The sequence below is a fragment of the Tetrahymena thermophila genome (genome assembly GCF_000189635.1).
Source record: "Tetrahymena thermophila SB210 genomic scaffold scf_8254577, whole genome shotgun sequence".
NCBI classification, from domain to species: domain Eukaryota; phylum Ciliophora; class Oligohymenophorea; order Hymenostomatida; family Tetrahymenidae; genus Tetrahymena; species Tetrahymena thermophila.
This window is the reverse complement of record NW_002476348.1, coordinates 300,844-318,724: the sequence shown is the minus strand read 5'-3', so window position 1 is coordinate 318,724 and position 17,881 is coordinate 300,844. Positions and strand designations below refer to the sequence as shown.

At 21.4% G+C, this 17,881-nt stretch overlaps 5 protein-coding genes across 5 annotated transcripts; 3 read left to right on the top strand and 2 right to left on the bottom strand. All coding sequences in view use genetic code 6, as the record gives it.

The window, feature by feature from the left end:
- The first annotated feature begins 1,864 nt into the window (after nt 1-1,864).
- TTHERM_00660220 (serine/threonine protein phosphatase 2A) lies at nt 1,865-5,748 on the top strand. The gene is made up of 6 exons (XM_001020085.3): nt 1,865-2,100; nt 4,475-4,627; nt 4,686-4,910; nt 4,977-5,052; nt 5,108-5,297; nt 5,393-5,748. Exons 1-6 carry the CDS (start codon nt 1,951-1,953, stop codon nt 5,523-5,525), a joined length of 927 nt encoding a protein of 308 aa, XP_001020085.3. The 5' UTR covers nt 1,865-1,950; the 3' UTR covers nt 5,526-5,748.
- A 333-nt stretch (nt 5,749-6,081) lies between these two features.
- TTHERM_00660230 (family 7a metallothionein 1) lies at nt 6,082-6,381 on the bottom strand (the record flags this gene model as incomplete). Its single annotated transcript, XM_001020086.3, has 1 exon — nt 6,082-6,381. The coding sequence occupies one exon, from the start codon at nt 6,379-6,381 to the stop codon at nt 6,082-6,084; it is 300 nt and encodes a 99-aa protein (XP_001020086.1).
- A 1,305-nt stretch (nt 6,382-7,686) lies between these two features.
- TTHERM_000660229 (cyclic nucleotide-binding domain protein) lies at nt 7,687-11,731 on the top strand. The gene is made up of 14 exons (XM_012798611.1): nt 7,687-7,783; nt 7,840-7,889; nt 8,141-8,230; nt 8,497-8,583; nt 8,841-8,930; nt 9,072-9,161; nt 9,414-9,503; nt 9,854-9,943; nt 10,062-10,151; nt 10,286-10,375; nt 10,604-10,693; nt 10,836-10,925; nt 11,109-11,198; nt 11,349-11,731. The coding sequence occupies exons 1-14, from the start codon at nt 7,745-7,747 to the stop codon at nt 11,437-11,439; spliced, it is 1,167 nt and encodes a 388-aa protein (XP_012654065.1). The 5' UTR covers nt 7,687-7,744; the 3' UTR covers nt 11,440-11,731.
- A 173-nt stretch (nt 11,732-11,904) lies between these two features.
- On the bottom strand, nt 11,905-13,477 carry TTHERM_00660250 (transmembrane protein, putative; the record flags this gene model as incomplete). Its single annotated transcript, XM_001020088.2, has 3 exons — nt 11,905-12,404; nt 12,473-13,320; nt 13,377-13,477. The coding sequence occupies 3 exons, from the start codon at nt 13,475-13,477 to the stop codon at nt 11,905-11,907; spliced, it is 1,449 nt and encodes a 482-aa protein (XP_001020088.2).
- A 1,171-nt stretch (nt 13,478-14,648) lies between these two features.
- On the top strand, nt 14,649-17,081 carry TTHERM_00660270 (exocyst complex component Sec6; the record flags this gene model as incomplete). The annotated part of the gene is made up of 3 exons (XM_001020090.2): nt 14,649-15,457; nt 15,517-16,359; nt 16,442-17,081. The coding sequence occupies 3 exons, from the start codon at nt 14,649-14,651 to the stop codon at nt 17,079-17,081; spliced, it is 2,292 nt and encodes a 763-aa protein (XP_001020090.2).
- Between the last annotated feature and the right edge of the window lie 800 nt (nt 17,082-17,881).

Sequence of the window (17,881 nt, the reverse complement as noted above, 5' to 3'; positions counted from 1 at the left end):
ATTTAAAAGGGGTAAATATATTTCCAAAAAATATTAATAATATAACATACACAATAAATTAGCTTAGCTCTACTATATTAGACTTAAATAGGATAATTAAATAATGATACAATTAAGACTAATAAAAAAATTTAAGGACTAAATATAATAGTATTAAATTATCCAGTTTTTATATGATCAAATCCTTCTTTATAATAAATTAAATTAAGGAATAGTGTATGACAATTTTATACTTTATTTTGATTAAAAATTTGTTAGAATATCTAACTAATTTTTGCAAATTATTAACTTCAAAATTTAAATAATTTCAGACAAAACTTCTTTGAAAAACAATAAGAATATGATGTTATCATTTAGGATATAAAAAAAAGATAACAAAAATTTTAAATACTTATATAATGAATTAAATAAATAAACAATCAAATTTAACTCATTCCCAAATGAATGAATAGGAAATAATTTTAATTGATTCCTAACTTAGAAAAAAATATTTAATATTTTAAAGATTAAAATAAAATAATCTAAATTAATTATCTCACAAATACTACTTATAGGTATATGAATGAATTTAATTGTAATTTAGGTAAATCTAAAATTAAAGGATATATATCTATTTATTAAAGGTAATATTATTATCTATATATTACTTTTAGTTAATTGGCTAAACTTTTGAGTTATTATTGGCATTATTTCATTCAATGTGTCTTTTATATTTTCTTGCTTGCTTTTTATTACTTTTGTCAATAAATTTAAATTATTTTAAAGATTTAGATCTAATATTAATATTATTTTTAGATTTATTAACTAGTATTAGGTATTATTCTTGCTCCCTATTTAATTATAAACTTAAAAAAGTAAATTTTATATAGTATTATGAAAAAACTAAGTTCTATTTCAATCTTTTATTACATGTGTAGTTATTAATTTGCATTAAAAATTATATTGAATTATTTATATTTTCCAATTGATTTTTCTATTCTATTTTATTTAGTGGTTTCTAATTTAATTTTTATTTAATTTATAGAAGAAGCACCAACGTTTATTCTCTTTGCACCTTTATCTCCTTAATGTCTTGAAGCAGAAAATGTGAATAACAAACAATAATATACTATTCAAATTCAAAAATTGTTATAACATGTTACTTAAAATATAACAAAAAAAAATATATAAATAATACAAATTAAATTTTAAGTTGTATTCTGAGTGCATTTATATGTGTGAGTATTTCTATTCTATTCTATCTCCTTAATATATATTCTAGAATATTTTATTAACACATAAATAAATAAAAATTATAAAATTAGCATCAAATATAATATCTAAAATTTATTCTGAGTGCATTTATATGTGCAAGTATTTCCATTCCATCTCCTTAGTAGCTAATTTAATATTTTTTATTTGTTACTAAAATAATTTCAATAAAATACTTATTAAAATATAGTAGAAAACATATTTTTTTCATACATATTTTTACTTTGCTTTTAAAAATAATTTGAAGAATTAATTATTACACATACTTACTTATTAACAATTCTTAATCAATTTAAATTCATTTAATTGAATAAAATTTTAAAATTGAATTTAGATTTATTTTATAATCTTAAAGCCACACAATATTTTAAAAAAATTATTTTACTGGAGTAAAAATTAATTAAAATAACAACTTGATTTATAATTTATCTTATTTTTTTTACAAATTTAAAAAAAGAAAGGTAAGTTAACCTTAAATTTGATTTATCAAGAAACTAAAAGATTAAAATAAATTTTCTATTAATTTAATTTACTTTTTTATTTATTCGTTTAACTTAATTGAGAAAAAAAAATAGAAGATAAGTTAAAGAGTTATCAAAATCAATACAATTTATTAAAAAAATTTAATCAAACTATTTAGATTTTCATAAAAATAAATTAATTAATTGTTAGCAAGATAGATAATCATTATTAAAATAAATGGCTGTTTCTTTAAACATAGATAAGTGGATAGAATAATTGAGAAAATGTGAAAGGATAAAAGAGCAAGAAGTTAAGGAACTTTGCAACAAGGCAAAAGAAATTTTAAATTTGGAAGAAAATTTGGTTTAAGTTGAAGCTCCTGTTACAGTAAATACATTGGATTAATTATAGATTTTAATAAAAAAATAAATAAACAATGAGCCATTTTATCAAACAAACTAGAAATATTAATAAAATTATTTTTATATCTTAAAAAATCTTAAACTTATAATAACATTTTAATTGTGTTTCTTAAGGTTTGTGTTGAATTTATCTTTTAAAAATTTAGATATTTTTTATATTCAATCATTTTACATTATAAATAATAGATTTGTGGTGATATTCATGGTTAATTTTGGGATTTACTCGAATTATTCAAAGTAGGTGGAGAATGCCCTGAAACAAATTATCTTTTCTTAGGTGATTATGTTGATAGAGGTATTAACTCTGTTGAAACATTCCTTCTCCTTTTAGCTTTAAAAGTATTTGTTTAAAAAATAGATATTGAAATTTTAAGCTTAATGCTAATAAATATCTCAAAAAGCAACCAAAGTTGAAAAACCTCTAGCTAATTCATATGAAAAATTTAATTATCATTTAAAATATTTTAGAAATGAGATATTTTTTTATTTTTGAATTGCATTTGGTCTGATTAAATTAAGTCTTTTATATAAAAAAACATAAAAGGTTAGATATCCTGAAAGAATTATTTTGATTAGAGGTAACCACGAATCTAGATTAATTACATAAAATTATGGCTTTTATGATGAATGTTTGCGTAAATATGGTTCTATTAATGTTTGGAGATATTGCACTGAAACATTTGACTACCTCCCTTTAGCTGCAGTTATTGAAGATAAATTTTTCTGTGTTCATGGTGGTCTATCTCCCAAACTCAGAGTTTTAAGCGATGTAATAAATTAAAAGAGAAGATAATAGATAGATAGATATATCTTTCTATCAATTATCAGATTTCAACAATTTTTTGTATATGAATAATTTATTCTAAACTAAATATAGATAAATCCCATTGAAAGAAAGATAGAAATCCCTCACGATGGTATAATGAGTGATATGATGTGGTCTGATCCTGATGGTAATAAATAAAAAAACAAACAAAGAAATCAATATAATTTGTATTAATTTAAATCAAAATGAATAAATATATAGATGTTTAAGGATGGGCTTAAAGTTAAAGAGGTGCAGGTTTCTTATTTGGATAGAGTGTTGTTGATGATTTCTGTAAAAAGAATAATATTGAAGTTATATTTAGAGCACATTAATTAGTTATGGATGGTTATAGACCTTAATTCGATGATAAATTAGTCACTGTATGGTCAGCTCCTAACTATTGTTATAGGTTATTTTTTTTATTAATTAATTCAATTGTTTAAAATTATTTTGCTTTATAGAATGGGTAATGTTGCAGCCATCTTAGAGCTAGATGAAAACTTACAAAAACAATATAAAGTATTCGAAGCTGCTCCTTAAGAAACTAGAGACAACTAAAACGTAAAAAGAGATGTACCCGATTACTTCTTGTGATTTTAAAAAGTAGATAAGCTAATAGCAATTAAAAGCATAGATAAATAAATAAATAGATTTAAATATAACTAGATTTATCAGAAATCTTATCATAAAATAACATATTAATTATAATTCAAACAAATAATAAATTTATCTATTACATAATTAATTTTTGTATTATTCCTATCATTATAATTTATAAATAAATCAATTTATATATATATAAACTGTTTAATTAATTAATAATATTTTTTTTTGTAAAACAACAAAAGAGGTTTGTAAGTTAATAAATGAGAATTCAATCAATTTAAAAAATGTTAATTTAATATATTGTATTAGCTAGCAAGAATGGTGTAAATCATTGTACGATTTTTTTAAACTGCCACTATTAAGTAATTAACAAATAAATATTAATTTTTCGTAATTTTCAATATTCTTTTATAAAGTTTGATGTTGCATTTGAAATTTATAGGTAATAGAATTCACCGTATCAAATTAAATAATAAAAGAAAATCAAAATATAAATCTAAGTAATCAGAGAAAGGTGATAGATAATATATATATAATTACATCTAGAAATTTATTGCAATAATAATTACATATTTACTAAAACAATTAAAAAAAATGACTATTGCTTTTGACGTTGATCATTGTATTTAGTAACTAAAGCAGTGCTAAATAATCAAGGAATAGCTTGTTAAGTAGCTTTGCAATAAGGCTATAGAAATTCTAATCTTAGAAGACAATTTAGTGTTAGTTGATTCTCCTATTACAGTAAACTCAAAATTATATTAATGTATTTTAATCTAATAATTTTAAATGTTCAAAGCTCTTTTGCTAGTTTAAACTTATGAAAATTGCATATTTTTTGAGAAATGATTTTTTATTTTTTTCAAAGAAATATTTAAAAATAATAAAAATAAATTAAGAAATATTATTTTCAATAAAAAATTAGATTTGTGGTGATATTCATGGATAATTTTGGGATTTATTAGAGTTATTTAAAGTAGGTGGTGAATGTCCATAAGTAAATTATCTTTTTTTAGGTGATTATGTAGATAGAGGTTATCATTCTGTAGAAACATATTTATTGCTATTGGCTTTTAAAGTAATATTTTACATTTAAATTGATTAAGATAATAAAGTTTCAAATAAATCTTATTTAGGTCAAATATCCTGAGAGAATTATTTTAATTAGAGGAAATCATGAATCTAGAAGAGCAAATAAAAGCTATGGTTTTTATGATGAATGTATAACTAAATATGGTTCGATAAACGTCTGGCAATCTTGCACTGAAACTTTTGATTGCCTTCCAATAGCTGCCTTAATTGATAATAAATTTTTTTGTGTTCATGGAGGCCTTTCGCCGTAACTGAGAGTGTTAAGTGATGTAACAAATAAGCTTAATAAATAGAAATGATTTTTAAAAATGATTAATTTAATTTTGAAAATCTAGATTTCAAAGATTGAAAGAAAAATTGAAATTCCTGATGATGGTTTAATGTCTGATTTGATGTGGTCAGATCCTGATAGTAAAAAAGTTTTATCTTAAAAAAACTTTTTATTAAGAAACAAAAAAATTTTAAGAAATGAAAGGATGGTAAATTAGTCCTAGAGGAGCAGGCTATTTATTTGGATAAAATATCGTTGAAGATTTTTGTAGAAGAAATAACATTGAAGCAATATTAAGAGCCCATTAACTTGTTTTAGATGGCTATATTTCATTCTTCGAAGAAAAACTTTTTACTATTTGGTCTGCCCCAAATTACTGTTATAGGTTCTCATTTATAATAAAAACGATAGTTTTTTACTAATTCCAAATCGTTTAAAAGCTAAATTTATATTCTCATTTTTAAATTTATAAAATAAAAGATAAGGAAATCTTGCTTCTATTTTAGAAATAGATGAAAATTCATAAAAGTAGTTTAAAGTATTTGAAGCAGCACCAACAGACAATAGAAGCGAGAGGAATTAAAAATATAATATTACTCAATACTTCTTATGACAAAACTATATATTGTCATTTATTTTTTGATTAAAAATAATGTTATCTAACTTAATAAATAAATAAACATATATACATACCCCTATCACCTAGCGAAGATAAGGAGATAAAAGTAGAAATAAAATTACTAAATTTTAAATATAAAATAGTTTATTTGAATTATTATTATTTATTTTTTATTAAATAAAATGTTTTTTTACATCTTTTTCAAATTAAAAATAAAAAATTAATTCTTACTTTTTTTAATTGAAATAAATCTGAAAAAAAAAAATTTTAATCATTCATTTGATTGCAAATATACGATATATAAAGAGTAATATATATCTAATGATAACTAATATATATTATCAATTAATTTTCATTTTTAAAGGTAAATTATTGTACTCAAAGCAAACAATATTTAAATCAATCATTTAGTTTTTATTGATATTAAAAAATTCCTTCTTTTTGTAGACTGACTAAGCTATTTTATTTAAAATAAATTCATTTAACCTTTGAGAAATTCTTAAAATTAAATTTTGATAACCTTAGATATATCGATATTAGGTAAGTAGTTTCAGCAACTACCTCCAGGGCAGCATTCTTTAGAATCTGATTTACTACAAAATTTAGTTTTACAAACACAACAGTTTCCAGTATTGGGATCTATACAACAGTATTTAGCATTAGGTCCGCATTTACATTCAGCTTGAACCTTACAACACTTGCAGCATACATATATGCATCCTTCTCCTGAACCGACACAACATTATTTATCATCAGAATTGCAGCAATTTTGGGTCTCACTAGGGCAGCAGCACCACTTTTCTTCAGTTTTGCTACAAATTTTAGTGCTTTCACCAGAAATTTTATCCATATTTTTAATCTGATATATTATATTGATTATTAGTATACTACAACTATTTTTTATTTTATCTGTTTCTAGTTTTTATAAAAAATATTTGAGTATTTAAATATATGTTTAAATGGTGAACTCATGATTGTATTCAAGAATCACACTTATTTTTTTCATGAAAAAATATAATTGGTGACTATTGACTAAAGCTAGACTCATGAATCACATAAATTTTATATTTTATGTGAATCATGAGTAACTAATTTTAGGTTAAAGGCATTCATTTTTATATTTGTTGCGTACTTGATGAGTATCTTTTGAAAAAGATTAAATATATTTTGAAATCTTGTGTGAATCATGAGTATTAATTCAAATTTGTAGCATTTCTTACTTACTTTTGTTGAGTGAATCATGAGTAAATAATATTCAATTTGATATTTTTTTATAATTTTTTGTGTGAATCATGAGGGATTACACTTTACTTTAAAAGCATTCATTATTTATTTAGTTGTGTGAATCATGAGTATTTTTATATTCTTATTATAATCATTTTAAGCGGTGAGTAAATTATATCATGGTATATTTTGACTCATATCACAATCATTTTAAGTGGTGAGTGAATTATTAGTAATTAAATCATAATTTTGAATTTATATTTTATGTGATTCATGAGTGACTACTTTTAAGTTAAAGGCTTTCATTTTTATATTTGCTGCGTACTTGATGAGTATCTTTTGATAAAGATTAAATATATTTTGAAATCTTGTGTGAATCATGAGTATTAATTCAAATTTGTAGCATTTCTTACTTTATTTTGTTGAGTGAATCATGAGTAAATATTCAATTTGATATTTTTTTATAATTTGTTGTGTGAATCATGAGGGATTACACTTTACTTTAAAAGCATTCATTATTTATTTAGTTGTGTGAATCATGAGTATTTTTATATTCTTATTATAATCATTTTAAGCGGTGAGTGAATTATATCATGGTATATTTTGACTCTTATCACAATCATTTTAAGTGGTGAGTGAATTATTAGTAATTAAATCATAATTTTGAAAATTAAAAAATAGCAAATATTGATCATAAACAGATTAATACTAATTTAATATTTTTAATTCAATTTTATCTATTTACAATTTAAAAATTTCGAAAGAAATCAAATTATTAGAATTTGTAAATTTACAACTTAATGTAGTTACTTTGCTTTTTTGACCTATAAACTTATAAAATATTTGTATAAAATTTTATTTTTTTGAAAATATAACTGTATTATTAAAGTCTTATATAGAATTATTATGTTTAAGAGAGTAGGCAGTATTTATAATTAATTAAATTTGCATAAATTTCTCTTTAATATTCTTTAAAGATAAATAAATAAATGAAATAATAGAATAAATATTATAACAACCTAAAAGATGTAATTATTAATTTTTTACTAATATTCTTTAAATTTATTTTTATTAATAAACAAAGTTTTTAAGCTCTTCGCTTTCATCTCATAAAGATCTCCATTTTAATCTTAAGTAAATTAATTTATTCTTTTTAATCTTATTTTTTTGATCTTCATTTATCAATTTATTATAAAAATTATTTTCCAATTTAATACCCTCATCTATTTTATTTGTTGATGATAATATTCTTTTTACTTATTTATTTCATCTCGTTTCTAATTTTAAACCCTTATTTAAATTATTAATCGAATTTTATTATTTAATTTTTTTTCTTTCTTTTCTTTCTAACTAACTAGTTAATTTTCTTTTCAAATTTTTAAAAGTTACAATGAAATTGGTGGTGAGGGTTTGTCAAGCTTAGGTTTTGCTTTAGCAAACTGTACTAATTTAACAAAATTGGGATTTAGTTTTATGTAAAAATAGTTTATTCGTTTTGGAGAGATATTTTTTAATATTTAAATGAATTTAAAGTAGTAAAATTTTTTAATTAATTTATGCATTATCTTTTTATTTGGTTTATTTACTTCTATACCTTTATTGTATTTTTTTTCTCCTATCTATCTCAACTCATCATTTAATTTTAAACTTTATATTTTGATTATTTCTTATTATTTAATATTTTTATTCATCTTATCATTCTTGATAACAAATTATAATTTGTTTGATATTTAAAAAGTAGAAATTAAATTAGTGATGATGGTGTATAAGGCTTAGGTTAAGCAATAACAAAATGCATTAATGTCTCATATTTGACAATATGCCTTAAGTAAAAATAGTTTATTTGTCTTGAACATTGATATTTTTTAACATATAAATGAATTTAAAACAATAAAATTTATTTAATTTATTTATATATTTGCTTTTTTATTAGATTTATTTGTAATTTTATTTTGATTTTACTATTTTTCTTCTCAATTTAACAGATTTTTAATTTACAAACTTTTGCTCTGTTTTTATTCATTAACTTCTAAAAATTTCATATTTATTCTTCTAACTATTATATTTTCTTTGATATCTAAAAAGTTATAATTAAATTGGCAATCAGGGCGCATCAGGTCTAGGTTAAGCTTTAGCAAAATGTATAAATCTTTAGAACTTGGAACTTTATATAAAGTAAAAATAGAGATGATTTTGATAGCAATATTTTGATTTAAAATAACTCTTTTAATTTACATATTAAATAATTTTTTTATTTCATATTTTTCAATTTTTTCTTTATCATTAATTCATAATATTTTCTTAAAAATTAAAAAGTAAAAATTTAATTGGTTTAATTGGTGCATCTGATATGAGCTATGCTCTAGCAAAACTCCCTAATCTTTCTAGTTTGATACTAGATCTTGGGTAAAAATAGTTAGTTTATTTGTTAGAAATTGTGATATTTTTTAATTATTTAATTTAAAAACAATATAATTCTTTAAATTAATTTTTGCCTATTTTGACTTATTTTCTAATTACCTTCATTGTTTTTTTCTTCTAATTTCTTTTAATTTAATCCCTATTGGTTTTTATATTACTTTGATTATTAATTAATTTCAAATTACATCATTTTATCTCTACATTTTCCCCATTTATATTTTTTTATAATTTAAAAAGTCATAACTAAATTAGCCAGAAATGTGAATTAAACTTAGGTTCAATTTTAGCAAAGTGTACTAATCTCTCAAATTTGACACTTTATCTGAGGTAAAAATAGTTTATTCTTTTTGTTTTGTGATAATTTTTCATAAAAAAAAAAATTTAAAACAACAAAACTCTTTTAATTTATTTATAAATACCTCTTTATTTCATTTATTTGTTTTTTTATTCTGATTTTACTTTATTTTATCTAAATAAGATGCAGAGGAGGCAAAAAATTTTCCAAAAAATAAACTTATTTCTTATTTTCAATTTAATTTTTTGTAAAATCAAAATTAAAATCTTATTCAAGATTATAATCTCCCCCTTAACTCATAATTTAATTTTAAATTTTTGCTACTTCATATTATTCATTTCTTCTTCTTTGTTAACTTCTTATATTTTATTCAATATTAAAGTGGAAATCAAATAGGCAATGAAGGCCTATTAGACTTAGGTTATACTTTAGCAAACTTCACTAATCTCTAAAATTTTACACTTTATCTAAAGTAAAAATAGTTTTTTTTGATCATTAATTAATTTTTAATTATTTATACTTAATTATCCTTCATTATTTCTTTCATTCTAACTAATTAGTTAATTATATATTTCTTAATATTAAAAAAGTGAAAATTAAATTGAAGATGTAGGTATATTAGGCTTAGGTTCTTCTTTAGTAAAGTGCACTAACCTATCAAGTTTGACACTTTATCTAAGGTAAAAACAGACAGTTTGTTTATTTTTGATTGTGGTACTTTTTATTTAAATAACAAAACACCTTCTTTTTATTTACATTTTAGTTTTTTATTCGATTTTTACTTAAATTTTTTAATTCAACTTCTTTTTAAAAGTTAGAATTTAATCTGCGCAACTAGTTTATTAGATTTAGGTTCTTCTTTAGATAACTGCTCTAATCTCTCAAATTTGACACTTGATCTTGGGTAAAATAGTTTTTTCTTTAGATTATGATATCTTTGAATATAAAAAAATTATAATAAAAAAACTATTTATTTTTATACTTTTTATTCTAATTTTGATTTTTTTATCTTAAAATATAAATTTTATTTCCAACATTTGTTTTGATTATGAATTTATTTATAATTTTTTAATATTTTTCTTCATTTTTTAATTATAAATTATCAATTAAATTTTCTTCAATTTATAAAAAGTTACAATAAAATTGACGATCAAGGTGCATAAGAACTAGGTTATGCTTTATCAAAGTGTACTAATTTCTCAAATTTGGCACTTTATCTCTTGTAAAAATAGTTTATTTATTTTAGATAGTGATATTTTTTTACATAAAAACTAACTTAACACAATTAAAATCCTTATTATTTCATATTTTTTCTTCATTTTACCATCCTTCCAATTAATATATTTTCTCATATATCTAAAAAGCGAAAATTAAATTGGTGCAAAGGGTGCTTCAAGCTTATGTTCTGCTTTATAAAAGTGCTCAAATCTCTTAAATTTAACACTTTATATTAAGTAAATACAATTTATTTATTTTGGAATGAAACAGCTTTTCATATAAAAATGAAAATTTAACAATAAAACTTTCATTTTTATATTTATTAGTTTTTAATAGCATTTTAACTTATTTTTATATTTTAACAATTTTTCTTTATTTTTTCATCATAGCTAAAAATATTTTGTTGAATTTTTAAAAAGTGTTAGTTAAATTGATTATGAAGGTTAATCATGCTTAGTTTCCGCTTTAGCAAAATCTACTACTCTCTTAAATTTAATACTTAATCTTGGGTAAAACATCTTACTTTTTCATGTTTAATTGTGATACTTTTTTAAAAAAAAAAATTTAAAATAATAAATACTTTTAATTTATTTATAAATTATCTTTTTATTTAACTAATTTATAATGTGTTAATAACAATAATTTATTTATATTTATAGTGATAACTAAATTTAAGTATCAGAAAAATTGAAACTAAAGTGGAAGTGCCTTAAATTAAAAAGATTGATTTCCTATAAGCTATTTTCATGATAACAAGTAATTAACGAAGGTAAGATGAATAAAGTAAAAAAAATGCTTTTTAATTTAACATAGAATATACTGTAAATCCTCATTAATTAAGAGCCGAATATATTAAGAGCTTAAATTTTATAAAATAGAAAAAATTAATTTACTTTGAGAAAATTTCCCTTTTTTTTAAATTTTTTGTAATTGAATGTTATGGTGTGTGTGTGTATGTGTATTAGGTTTTGTTAACTACTTTTATTTTAAATTAAACTAATAATTATATAATGCAAATAAATATTTTACAAAATGAAATCCTACAGATTTTATTAAAATTTTATAGTTAATTGAGTAAGTGAGTGAGTGTAATAATTAAATTAATTAAAATTTTATTTTTACATAAATTAAAGAGTTTGTTTTTTTCTATTTCTTATTTATTTTTTTCAATAGTTTTTTTAAAGGTTTTCTTTTATAATTTACAAGATAATTTGTTCATAATATTTTATTATTGTTATTATTAATATTTTTTTTTTAAAACTGACTTACTATTTTTTTTAAATCATAGAACTTAATACCTTTTTAATTTTCATTTGTCTATATATACTAATTCTTGAATTCTGAAGGGATTAATTCTAATTAAATATTGATTTTATTAATTTCCTCTATTCTTTTTTATTTTGCTTTTTCTTTCATGAATAAATCAAAATTTCCCCAAGATTTTTTTTAGGCATAAAATTTATTTGCATTTCTCTTTACACACAGCAATACAAAAGCGCCATACATAAGATCCCATATACCTCCTAAGAAAGAAAATAAATCAGGAACTGTTTTATATGTCTAATTTATTACTTTTTAGTTAGAAACTTAATTTAATGACCACTGGAAATATTACTTTTAACTGCTAAAAGATTATTCAAGAATTCTTTAATTTATAGTTTACTAATCTTGCATATCAATTGACTCTGAGAATAAAGAGTCATTTATTTAACTACCTAAGTATTAAAAAGTATTTTATTTTACAAATTAAAAATATTTTTTTTGTGTGAATAAAACATTTTACCTTACATAAGCAGTCTTTTTATTGGAGTAGATTGAACATTAACCTTATTTAAATGCTGATAAAAATTTTAGAAATATGATTCTTCAGATTTCTTTTGAGAAAATCTACGAGCGAAATCTGGATTTTATTGCAAAATTTTTCTAGCAAGTAATGTTTCTCCTATGTTTTCGTATTTAATTGTTACAAAGAATTAATAGACAACATAAGAATCGTCTGAATACTCATTTGTTTTTACATTTTACTACCCTTATTTTTTAATGAACAAAAGAAACCTGCCTTACGCGAAAAGGCTTCTTACTTATTGGCTAGTTTTGCATTATTTTCCTAAAACCTTTTGTTTTTATTCGTTACATGAAAGAATTTTTACTGTTGGAAAAAGTACTTATTCATTTTAAATATCTTAGTTTTATATTTTTAAAGAACTTGATGGACAATTTAATTACAGCTAAAAATTTAACCAATCTGGGTTGCACATAGCAATTTACTATTAAATTTCAGCAGATTGGTAAGTTCCACTTTAATCTTTCTACTGAGAATACTAAGCGATATAGTATTCGAAATAAGTATCATCATTAAAAAATGTTTGCAGGCTATCGCCTATAAAGAAGCCAAAAGCAAAGTCTGGAGCATCGTATATAGAATTAATGTCAATAGGCTAGTCATGTTAAGTTATTCTTGGTTGATTAAACAGTAACAGGGTAATAATTTCATAGATAAATAACCCTAGTAGAGCCGAAACTGCAAATATACTGGCTGATTAAGACTGTAAAGTGCTTACTTCATTTGTTTTAGGCACCGGCAAATATCTAAAAATATCAGCATAGCTCAAAAAGAACCACACTTTTGTTCTATTGAACAAAAATAGTTTTAATTTAATCTAATATCAATTAAAAAAAAGTATTACTTTTTCGATATATTTAACTCAGAGTTATCTATTTTGCAAATTTTAAAGTTAATTTGTTATTCAGCTTACTTTTCATTTGCACTACTTTATTAAAGATCCATTTATTTTATTAAAAGAATTAAGTTAAAGTATAAGAGTCAATTGAATCACTTTTTTTCTTAACTTTATTTGCTTTAATTAGTGATTAAGAAATAAACTAAATTATTACAAGAAAAGATAAAAAAATAAGCTCATAATTTGTTATTTGATCTACATAGATATTTTTTTACTGCTTGTTGCATAAACTGTAAGTAAAAACAAATGTACTTTTTTCCCATGTTTCTGATAAATTTTATTACAATCTTTTCATATAATGAAGCAATCAATCATATTTAAGTATTTCATAACCAGAAATTCTTCAATTGTAAAAATTTGGCATTCTATAAAACCATTTTTTACAATTATTCTGATTATTTCTTAATTTTGAGAGTGTTCTAATCATTCACTCATAAAATAAACCAATAGTATTTTTTAAAAATAAATAAGATAAATTCCACTCATTTCATAATAACTCAAGACTCTTATTTTAATTATAGAGGTTATTGAATGCAGAAGTTGATTAATCCATAAATTTAAAATACTATTTTACAAAACAAATAAGAGCTTAATATATAAATATCTTAATTTAAAATTAATTTTTACAAATATTTCTTTAAAAACATTTCATTTACTTAATTGAATTATTTATTCATATTTATATAATTAAATTAATTTAAAATATTTTTTTTATATTTCTAAAAAATTACAAATTTAAATTTTATGAAATTATTTATTATTTAATTAATTTATTTGCTTGATAGCTAAAAAATCATTTAAAAATAAATAGGAATCATTTAAATTAAAAATATTTTAGATAATAGGTTAATCGAAGATTTATAGTTAAATAATATCTAAAAATAAAATTCATAGTTTCTATTTTTGATTGATTGAATATTTTTAATTAATTTAAGATATTTGATAACATATTTTTATAAAACATATTCAAATATAAAATCATTTATTTATTTTAAGATATAATTTATTTTTATTAAATAACAGAAATAATGATTTGTGTAGTTGTATATTAACAAAATAAAAAAAACATATTACTTAATTTAAAAAATTACTGATAAATAATACTTACTAAATTTAATTATCAAAACCAAAGATTTACATCTTATTAATATTGATTTAAATAGATTTAATTGTAGTTTTAGAGATATATTTTAGAAAATCAAAACTGAATTAATAATAATGGATCTAAAAAACATAAGCACTGAATAGGAAGCGAAAGATTTAAGTTCGAAAGCTATTTTAGATATTTTAAATAATAAGAATTTTTTAAATCCTGACAAACTTCGCTAAGAATATAATAGCTACAAAAAGAGATAATAGGAAATAGATAATGAAATAATTGTTTCTGTAGAAAAGCAAATTGATGATATTTAGGCTGTGAAAGAGTTTATGGGAAAGTGCAATATAAATTTAGTTTAAACATAAGAATAGCTTGTAAAATTGCAGTTAGATCATGAAAAAGATTAACCCTTTTAGCAAGATTTAGAAAAAGTAGAAAAGCTTAACCTTTACAAAAAAAATGTAGGAAATTTAATTGATGACATAAAGTTTTATTTTGCAATCAAGAAGTAGACTGACAAAATGAGAGTATTATTTGAGGAGGATAAGTAGAATTATGAGTATATTCATTATAAGTTACTTACCTAGACAGAGTTGCGTGATAATTTAATAGATAAAATGAAACAAAGAGGTCAAGATATAGATAAATTAGAAAAAGAATTTGAATCATTAACTTCTTTTGAAAGAGCTTTTTACAACGAAGTTTATAGTGGCTTTGGAAATGCTATAGAATTGTCTTTGAAAGATCCAAATCACTTAATTTAGTTAGTTAAAATTATTCAATCTGGTGATAAATTCCTCTAAGAAAAAAATAAACCTCCCTAATTTAAGAAAAATGCAATAAAAGCAATACACGATTCTATCGATTTAAGATTTGATAAAGTTCTTGAAGGAGCAACAGATGTTATTTTAATTCTTGATAAAGCGCAGTAACGAACTTGATTAAATAAATATTATTTTAACATTTTTTTTCAAATAATGAATTTAGTTTCACTGAGAGAGATCTCATTCTTGTTTAAGATAAAGTCATGAAATGCTTTCCAGATGATTTTGAGATATTCAAAGTGTATGAATCTAAATATCGTGAGAACATTGAGAAAAGAGTCCTTCCCTATTTAGACGATGAGTCTAAAATTAAAGAGTAATATGGAACTCCTATTAAACTGATTTAATGGGTTAATGATTATGAAAAAATGCTTGCAAAAGCTGGGCTAGAATCAACAGACTATTAGTTACTTAAAGCCAAAGCTCTTTAATATATGCCTTTATTTTAAGACCATTTAAAGGAGTTCTTTAGAAAATTTTTAGAAAATTGTGTAGAAAATGATCATATAAACTTTATGACAGTAGAATCTATCACAAAACTTGTAACAGAAAAGTAGGATTTAATTGGTAATTTCCCAGTTGATACTTTCGTATTTATTAATACTCAGATAGATATTTTAGGACCTCAGTTAGAACCTAACCAATTTATAGAATTTTTAAGATTAATAAGCGATAGTTTGAATCACTATGTCATATAACCGGAGCTTCAAATGCTAATTAAAGAATTATAGCATTTACCAGTCGGAGGAGATACTTTCTATATTCTTGTTAAAGTAATTATTGATATTAACAACTTTCATAAATGTGATAAGAACGCTTCAGATACGAAGAAATAAGCATTGGCTTTCTTTGAAAATAAGGATGAGTCTTATTTGGATAGGATCGAAAACATTTTTCAAAATGAGATAAGAAAAAATTTTAAGGAAGCAATTTCTACTCTTTAGCAGTATTTGCTGGTAATCATATTTAGAGAAATACACTCTATAGTTATTCCATTTTTATTTGGGTAAATTAATTAATTTTCATTAGCTAAGTGCTAAGAAATCATTTATTTATTTATTTATTTATTTTTGTTAATAAATTTTAAGAGACAAGTGGATAAATGATGATGAAGAAGTCAATATGAAAGCATTATCAAAAACTTTGGAAGAACATTTGAAAAGAATAAAATAAGGATTAAAGCCAAGTAAAATTCACTATGCCAGCTTATGTAAATTGTGCATTGAGCATACAATGAATATGTATTGGGAACAGCTTATTGTTCAAATTAAAAAGGTGTATGATGTCTGCTAAGGTTATAATCCTGATAACTTAACTCACTGTGTGGCTCCTAAGTCAAGCAAAAAAGAAATAACAGAGCTGAAGTCTATTTTTAGTAATTATTAAAAACTGTTGGAAAAGATTTAATCTGATGGAGAAATTTTAAATGCTCTAATGACAAATAGTTCTATTGTTTAAATTTCTTCATAATAAGTGCAACATGTTTAAACATAGTTTCAAATATTTAAAAGCATTTTAGTTACATCAAAGTATGATCTTAATACAATTCTCTCATAAATTTAAAAATCATTTCAAAATCAGTTTTCACCTTATTTTTTAGAAGGAGTTCTAACTATCAGAGATGGAATAGAGAGATAAGAAAAAGAAAGTCTAATAAATAGTTTAAAAAGAATAATTCAATATTAAATAGAATCTGAAGAGAAGGAGTAATAGTAGAAATAAAAATGAAACTTTTTTATATTCCTACCAAAAGTTTTCAGTTTTCTTTAAAAAGTTATTTTTATGTAATTAAAACCTTTATAAAAGTTTATTTTTATAAATAAATAAATAATTAATAAAAAATAAATCTACTAAAATGAAGAAACATCAATACAAATAAATATTTTTTTTATTTCTTGAAAGAGTTTTAATTAAATAAAAGCATTTAATTTACTTGTTATTTCCTATTTTAATATCTTTTTATTTTGTTTCCTCATTGTGTTCTTTTGGTTTTTGTTTTTAAGTTTGAGTTTGTACTGTAGTTGGTTTTGTAGTTAGAATTGCTGTTTGTTCTTGATCTACTTAGTGTCTTAGATCTAGACTTTGACGATCGTATCGAGAATAGGGTGACTCTCCTTGTGGCTGAGTCACTGTTCTAGCTTTTCTCCTATTGATTTATATTACTATTTTGATGGTAATTTGTCCTTTTTTAGTCACTTTTTTGTACTTAATTTGTTTATCCAATTTTTATTTTTTCAGAGTTTGTTTTTTATTTTTTCTCTCAACTATTTTGGAGTTTAGATATTTTTTTTATTGGTGTTGAAAATTCCTCATTTATTTTTACTTTAAATTTTTTCTTTTTTATGAGTGTTAAATGAAAAAAAAATATTTTTCTTTTTAAATTTGTGCTAATTTCTGGTGTCTTTATTCTAGAGGAATTAACTACATAAATAATTATGTTCATTAAATTTTTCATAATATTATTTTAATAAAAAATGATTTTTGATTTAAAAAATTCAAATAAATTTTTTGTTTAATATATAAATTTT